Raw genomic sequence first — 8,381 nt, 5'->3', positions numbered from 1 at the left:
CTGTGGCCACGAAGCCTGCCAGCTGTCAAGGAGATCGGTGCAGGGGTTCTGGGGCCATGTGAACTAGATGCTGAGCTGATTAGTTCTGCCAAAATAGCGTCAGTTTTGAGTGCATGAAGTCTACATGCCTAGGAAGTTGCACTGGCAAAAATGTCTGGGGAGAGCTAGAACTTGGTAGGGCTCTAGAGCAGAGGAGCCCGCTGAATGAACTGATGTCAAGCATCTAAATTGAACCTAAGTTCTGTGGTCAGTGCCTCAGTCTTTTTTTTTTAGATTAAATCTAGGCACCAATGTCTTGCTATGCCCCATCAGGAGCTCCAAAGTAGCAGACTCGATGTAAATTGCTTCACCATTGAGTGGTGCAGACACTGGAACCCAAGTTTGCCCTATTCAGGGAGCTGCTCTACCCACTGGGCTAGAGTCATTCCCTCCCAATTTGTGGCACAAAGCAAGGTGCCCATTTCCCCCTGTATGTTGTGTAAGGAATCAAGGTACTTGGCTCAGTGTTGTGGCTTCCAGCAGACTGACACCTAAAAGTTAAGTGCTGCATTGCTTATGTCCTTTCTTGGGCCTCTCCCTTAGCTAGTTCCCCCACAGATAGGGAGTCCTTCCCTGGGACAAAGAGACAAGGGAGTGGGTTTATTCAGAAACCCTCTGCTTATGTTTGACTCCTAGCTGTTTGTTTCAGTAAGATCACAATTTGTATCTAGGTCTCTTGAATGGGTTGACTGGGACACAACGAATTCCAGCAGCTTGTGGAGTTCACATGCAGTTGGTTGCATAGCTTCACTTGGACTGAAAGGCAATGCAGCGTTGCCCCAGCTGTGGACAAGATTCCTCATCCCGCAAATCAATCTTTGCCTTTTGTCAGTGTTGGACTTGCTATTAATGATTTTGAATTCTTAAAATTACATACTGTAAGTGCAGTGTAATTGTTGTAGTGGCCAAAGACGTTCTTTACCAGTAGATCATGTCCTAGTAGTCTGCATTTTGTAAACCTGTTTCTTAACGGCCGGCTGTGTTGCAAAACAGAGATATAAACTATTACTATTATCGACACCTGTTCGGCAGATTTTACACAGGCAGAAATCACTGTGCTAAGTTAGGCATGGCAAATGATCTAAGGCATGAAAAATATCTTTTCTAAGGGATAAATATCTGGCTAGATTTGACCCTCACCCTGGTAAATACTCTTTTGGCACCAAAAAAGGCAAGAAACTTCAAAACAACCTTCCCACACCCCAGTAAAATCTTTAGTTCAATCTACTGCAAAACATGTAGTGATGGAAATGATCGCTGAGATCACATCACAATTTAAAGTAATACATGTTGATTTTGAATGTTTGAATTAAAAAACTTTAAAAGCACTGGTTTCAGTACTAGATGGCATATAATAATCCCTGTGATTAATGGATTAAGTCAGGACTCACTTCAGTTGGATGTGGATGTCAGATCAGCTTTGAAAATGTAATCCAATACCCTTCCTCCAGAAATATCTTATTATCAGCCTGGCCCTCACTAAAGCTTTATGAGCACTGAGCATGCACTATGCCTGGAAGGTCAGTGTCCATGGGAGTAACTAAATTTCAACAAGTGGAAATTACTGACTGTTGACTATTAAGGCCCTGTTTCAGCAGAACATTTGAACTGTCTAGTGCAGTGCTCTCCAACCTTTTTAAGTAGGAGGAGATCACCTTTGGCATTTAAAAGCAACCCAAGATGTACCATGTACTGCTGCCACCCCCCACCCAGTGGTAAGTCCAGGGGGCAGGAAGTGAGGGGAGAAGCTCAAAGCAGGGGGAGAAAAAATGTATTTGGGGGGTGCGTCTCCCCAGCAGGTAAGTCCCACTCAGCTGGGGCCCCACTCAACTTACCCCTGCTCTTGCCTCCACAGCACTGTCTCTCACAGACTGACCTGCTGGGCTGGGGTACGCTTGTGCATGCACGCGAGCACTCAGCCCCCCCTCCCGTCCCTCCCCCCCAGCCTCGGATCAACTCTAAGAGGCTCCGAGATCTACCAGTGGATCGAGATCTACTGGTTGGGGACCACTCCCTTGTCTACTCATATGTTGAAAGTTAATTATAGACCATATATTTCTTGCATATCACACATGACCATAAAAGCCACCTATCTTGTTTTGGGAAAGCAGAAGAGAGAGAGAGATTTCTCCAGAGTCATGGCTGGATCCTGACCATGGGGGATCCTGACCAAGTGACTGAATCCTGACTTTCCCTGCTGAGAAAAGACTCCACTTCTAGCCGTTTCAGAGTTGCTGCTGAATTGCTAATTTGGCAGTAACTGTGAAAGGTTTAAAACTAATTATGATGCCTCAAGATTGCACTCTGCCCTTCCCTTCCTGTCTAGGATTTCATAGATTTCATAGACATCAGGGCTGGAAGGGACCTCGGGAGATCCTTGAGTCCAGCCCCCTGCCCAAAGGGCAGGAAGTCAGCTGGGGTCATAGGATCCCAGCAAGATAAGCATCCAATTTACTCTTGAAGGTGTTCAATGTAGGTGCTTGAACCACCTCCGCTGGCAGACTGTTCCAGACCTCGGGGGCTCGGACAGTAAAGAAATTCTTCCTTATGTCCAGCCTGAAACGGTCTTGCAGGAGTTTGTGACCGTTCGACCTCGTCATCCCTTGGGGCGCTCTGGGGAACAAAGGAAAGAAGGCCAGCCCTGGCAGCATCCCTTTGCAGCCATTATAGTACCCCCTGTGCTTCAGTTCTGGTGCAAAAATTGACTTTGTTGCTTAAGACACACGCTTCAATGGCGAGGACTGATTTTCTGGGGGGAAAAGGTCTGTGGTATGCAAGTAAATCCGGAAATTGCTGAAATAGTGTTGTAAGGCCAGGTGCTACATGTGATCCCACTTCACCATGTTAGAGTCCCTGAAGAGCCCTTGAAGCCAAGATGATGCACATTAGCACTAAGTCACAAGACGTAACAAGGGGGAAGCAAGAGCACCCTCTTAGCATCAAAGTTTTATCAGGGACCCAAGAAAGGTAGAATAGAATTTGAATCGTTGAGTTAGACCGCTAATAGGTGGGACGGGCTGCGGCCTATAAATCCTATGGTCACCTCCCATTTCTAGTATACATGTGTCCATAGGCAAATCCAGGACTTTGTGAAGTGGGGTGCAGGAGAAGTGACCTGCACCTTCGGGCTGGCAAACCCCTGCTCCCCTCCACGGCACCATACACAAGAGCAGGCTGCAATTGTCCCTCAAGCAGGGAAACATCTCCCCTTGCCCACCCCTCCCTTTCCATGGTCAGTGGCACATTCCCTCCCCTGCCTGCTGCTGTCCCCAGCTGTCCAAGCGGCAGGGGTGGGAGAAGGCCCCAGGTACGCTTCTGTCATGCTCCAGCTAGGCTGCTGGTGGAGCCAGGCTCAGTTAAAGACAGCTCTGCCTGCTCTCACGCTGGCAGGGAGGAGGAACCTGCCTCCTGCTGCTACTGCTGCCCCAGCTCTGTGCAGAGCCTGGCTGGAGCGGCCAAGAGTGTCTCTGAAGGTCCCTCCAGCTCCGACCCCCAAGACAACTGGAGACAGTCGTAGTGATGGGCAAGGGAGAAGGGGAGAGAGACAGGTTCTGACTCATTTCCAGGTCTTAAAAATGTTCCTGGCTGCTGCTGCTGTGGCATGGTCAACTGAAATAGGGTGTCTGTGCTACTGCAAGCCCAGTAGATCTCCCCCGAATGTGTCCCACTACGTACATGGCTCATGCTTTTTCTGCAGAGCCCCTGTATTCTTGCATATCTTGTCATGATTCACAATTCCATGTAACTTCCAGTGATAATAACAAACCTCACCCACTCTGCCTCCATTTTTAATATCAACATTTTAATTGCGGTTGATGAGCTGTCTGTATCTCTTTGTAAGCATAACACTCAGTACAGGCAAGGAGTCTACAAAAAAGTTTTGGTATTTTTCTTCCCCTCCCCCTTCTCACCCCAGTTCCCCAGTTGCAAATGAGATTCTTTTCTTGCAGAGCCATCATTTTTCAGTATTTCTTGAGTGCTGCAGTGGCAGTGATCAGCTGAGAAGCTATTTCTGTCATAGTCCTGGGTCTTGTTACATAAAGCGACAGTCTGGATGAGTTTCAAGAAGGTGATAAAGTTTTCTTTAAAAGAGTTAAAATTTCTTTTCGTGTTTTTGCACCTGGCCTCATCGGTGTCAATCTAAGTTGAGGAGTGAGAAAGAGAACAGTGTCAGCTATTGATACAAAAGCTGTAAGCCAGTTTCCATTCAAATATTACATATATTACATCACTCAGGTCAAATGATCAGTACCAAGCATTAACCCAGGGTAATGTCCTGTATCACTCTAGGTGGCTTCATATTAATTCTACAAATGTTAATATGAGCCTATCTGCTAATTAACCTTTAATTTGCATAGCCCTGTGCTGACCCCTCCCATCCTGCCTCCACCTTCCCTCTGTAGGTGTTTCTTCCACCAGGGAGGTTGTTGGCTACTGGATGCAAATCAGAGAAACCAAAATACATGTTCCATATCCCACAGGACACGGGCCCTGCCGCCTGAAAATTCATCCTAGAGTGTCCTACCATGACCTCAGCCATTATAAACCAATAAAGCACTAGTTCCTTTTTCAGATTATTTTGCAGTGTTTCTCAAGTGCACCCTGTGAAATTTCTTTGTGACTAAGAGATTTACTCAATAAGACCATCAACGGAGTTGCAGGTTTTAATGGACAGGATAAGTACTAGACTGTCAGGATACAAATCTGTGCCCTAGAGTTAAAACTGGAAACCTTCACTGAAGACCAGAGCAGATAACATTTTTGCAATTCCTGCTTTCTTTGGGGATTTTTTTTTTTTGATCTCAGAACTTTGAATGAGCAGTTCTATCCTCTCTCCAGCCCGTCAAAAGGAGGAGAAGAAAAAAACACTTGTTCCCCAAAAGCCGTGTTGATAGGAGCCCTCCACGTGTGAACATCTCCTTTCTCCTTGGGTTTCCCTTGGTTTTGTGCTCCCAGCCATACCCTATTCATTGACGAGCAATTGGAGAGAAATCTTTTGTGAACATTTTCCTCCCCTTTATCTCTGTTGGGCAGCCAGTTGTTTCTTAATCAGGCAGTTTCATAGAATCATAGAAAATTAGGGTTGGAAAGGACCTCAGGAGGTCATCTGGTCCAATTCCCTGCTCAAACAGGATCATCCCCAACCATATCTTCTCAGCCAAGGCTTTGTCTAGCGGGGTCTTGAAAACCTCCAAGGATGGAGTTTCTACCACCTCTCTAAGTAACCTGGTCCGGTGTTTTACTACTCTCCTAATGAGAGAATTTTTCCTCATATCTATCCTAAACCCCCCTTGCTGCAACTTGAGACAGTTGCTCCTTGTTCTGTCATCTGCCACCACTGAGAACAGTCCAGCTCCATCCTCTTTCAAACCCCTCCTTCAGGGAGTTGAAGGCTGCTATTAAGTGCCCCCTTGGTCTTCTCTTCTGCAGACTAAATAAGCCCAGTTCTCTCAGCCTCTTCTCACAAGTCATGTGCCCCAGATCCCCAAACCATTCTCACTGCCCTCCACTGGACTCTTTCCAACTTGTCTACATCCTTTTTGTAGTATTTCCAGTGACTTTACATTGAATTAAGGCTTTATGGTCCTACTCATTCCATCACTGGCTATCAGTGGAAGTGACATACAATGATAAATTCTCAAGACTTGGCCACTTGTGCTTTCAAAAGGTGTGTTCTTTGGGGAAGAATTTACTAAGTCAGGAGTCAGCAACCTTTAAGGAGCAGCAGCCAAAATAAGGCAGCTGGCTCTCCAGGCAGGCCACTGCTTGTGAGCCAGCCAGTGCTGCTCTGAGCCACCTGCTGCTGCCCGTGCTCTCTCTGCTCCGTGTTGAGGGCTGCTTCATGCCTCCTACTGCTGCTGCTGCTGCCCTTTTTGCTTCATGATGATTCCTATTGAGAACTGGCAGCAAGACCTGCAGTAAGGGGGTGTGCAGCAGAAAGAGCATGGAGAGTTGGGGTGGCAGCGGATGGCACTGCCGAAAAACTGGAGCAGGGCAGTGAAGGGGGGATGCAGGTGGAAGACAACCTGGAGGGACTCCCTCTCCATCAGTGCTTGTTCCCCCTTCACTCCTACTTTCGCTACTGTGCTGCTGGCCAGATGCAGTCACCTGATATGCTGGATCCAGGCCATGGGCCATAGGTTGCTGGCCCTTGTTTGAAGTAAACAGAGCAATAAAGAGAAGAGCAAGTGGAGTAACTCATAGCTGTGCAGGAAAGCATGCAAGATTAAAGTTGAATAAGTAATAAAAAATAAAAACCTACCTGCAAGCGTGGGCAGTCCCTCCTCAGACTTTTCATAGCTTCTTGCACCACATTCAGGCACTTGGTTGTGTTGGACAGTTCCTGAATAAATGTCCGTGTGGTTTTAGATGTACAGTTCAGATCCTGAGATAAATAAGTGGGTATTTTATAGTAGCATTATACAATATTTGATTACAACTTAACTTTGTTTTCTTTTTTTAATAATTACCAGTCAAATCCTACTAAACACGTTAATTATTTTTAGCACAGACTTAGCTCCTTTTTTCCTATCTGATTGCCATTCTGTCTGAAATGTCCTAAACACTCACTTTACAAATCAAACCTGAATTCTGTAACAAAAGACTTGATGGGAATCTCTTTTCTAGTTTGTTGCAGTTATAAATTGTATAGCATTGAAGTCAAGCACGTCTTTTCTTTGACATGGTTGAATTATGCAGAGAGGAGCTCTCCCCATTTTCCTAATTTAAAATCTGTCATTTTTCTCCCTTTTCTCATTTTCATATGACCCTTATGTAGAACAAGATGAGAACAGAAGACCCCTTATAAATGGATTCATAGAACTGATAAAATTAATTTGACTTTCTAGGTATTTCCCATAGTTAGTGTCATGTCCTGCTAGTACCCAAACTTGCAACATTCAAATTCTAAGTTGTCTTTAGCAGCATATAAAAATGACATTTGTTTTATTGGTACTTCAGGTAATCATCAAAATAAATGCCATAAATTACACAGAGTATAAAATGTTTTTCCGAGCCATTCTTGTAATTTCTATTCTTTCCATGATGTAGCTGCATTAGTCTCAGTTTTCTAATCAAGAATTAACTTGAAAAGTCTTTGGCCCTTTTTTCTGAGCAGGTTTGATGTGATTATCTAGTCTAGTCTAGATTAGCTAAGCAATCCCTTGTAATGCATAATCTATGAATATGTTGGGAGATTCTTTTTCATATGTTTTGTAAACCCATCAGTACATTTATAACAATATAGTATAATAGCATAGTAGTAGATGTTACTGCTTACCGTCACATTTGATGGTGTTGCAAAGCTTCTACCCTAAAAAAAATGACAGAAATCCATCATTTTCAAGTTTAAAACTTATATCAAAAAGAATTGTTAGGAAAAATACTGAAAATAACTTACCATACCATTAAAAGTGCTCTTGTTAAGTATGCAAAGCATTTCCTGAATTCTATAATTTGTAACAGGTTTATGTTCTGAGTATTGTGTTATCTCCAGAGGAACGAAATGGCTATGTATCCCAAGAATAAAACATATCAAGAATATGTATGAGTACATTTTAAATGTACTGTATTTGAGAAATTTATTTGTAATGTACTGTAACTTGTGTTGTATTCAGTCTCGTCTGTCTGTGTAGGTAGTCCGTGTGCTTTTATATATATATAGTCACACACTCTTGAACATGTGATTACTATCTTTATCTCATTTGTACATCACTGAAATAGGAAGTAGGATGAAACAACATGTGCAAGTTATCTGATTTTAGATGTTCTTGTGATGAATATTCTTTACATTTTCAGACAATTTAAATGTAAAAAACATGAACCACTTAAATTGGGTAAAAACCTTTAACACAAACACCCAAGGTGATGCATGTAGTGGTGCTTTTAATAGTTTGGAGGGAAGCTATTTGAGCTTTACCATGAATGTTGTTGTTCCTGGTACAGTGTTTTAGCCTAGTCCTCTCCTTGTGTAAATTAACATAGCTTCATTTTGATTTAACTGGAGCCTAAGTGATGGTCACCTATGGAAATCTGGCACACAGTATGTTAGTCGGTAAACTTGTGCCACCACTGTTGGCACACAGTTCAACTCTTTGTTACATAGACCAGCCTTCCAAAATTTTAATTCTTTAAAGCAAATAACTTTTCTTTGACCTCTAAGTAAGATCTTATGTTTTTGCTTTTGTCACTGTCCTAGTATATTTTCCAAACACTATTGCAAGTCTCAATGCTAGTTTTGAGTTTGTAACTGTTGAACTGGTCCTGTACTCTTTATTAATGTGATTTATGCCCTTCCACAGTATTTCACAAATATAGTTAAGGGGCAGATCCTAGAAATGTTT

At 43.5% G+C, this 8,381-nt stretch overlaps 1 protein-coding gene across 1 annotated transcript; it reads right to left on the bottom strand.

The window, feature by feature from the left end:
- Positions 1-3,855: 3,855 nt before the first annotated feature.
- LOC149856231 (uncharacterized) lies at positions 3,856-7,647 on the bottom strand. The gene is made up of 4 exons (XM_090020731.1): positions 7,439-7,647; positions 7,319-7,351; positions 6,302-6,424; positions 3,856-4,179 (listed from the first exon to the last, which is right to left on the bottom strand). Exons 1-4 carry the CDS (start codon positions 7,592-7,594, stop codon positions 3,907-3,909), a joined length of 585 nt encoding a protein of 194 aa, XP_089876857.1. The 5' UTR covers positions 7,595-7,647; the 3' UTR covers positions 3,856-3,906.
- Positions 7,648-8,381: the final 734 nt, after the last annotated feature.

Source organism: Crocodylus siamensis, chromosome 10 (assembly GCF_052110815.1).
Source record: "Crocodylus siamensis isolate JL-2025a chromosome 10, ASM5211081v1, whole genome shotgun sequence".
NCBI lineage: Eukaryota > Metazoa > Chordata > Crocodylia > Crocodylidae > Crocodylus > Crocodylus siamensis.
Note: the sequence above shows the minus strand (reverse complement) of the source record. Positions and strands in the feature narration are given on the sequence as shown.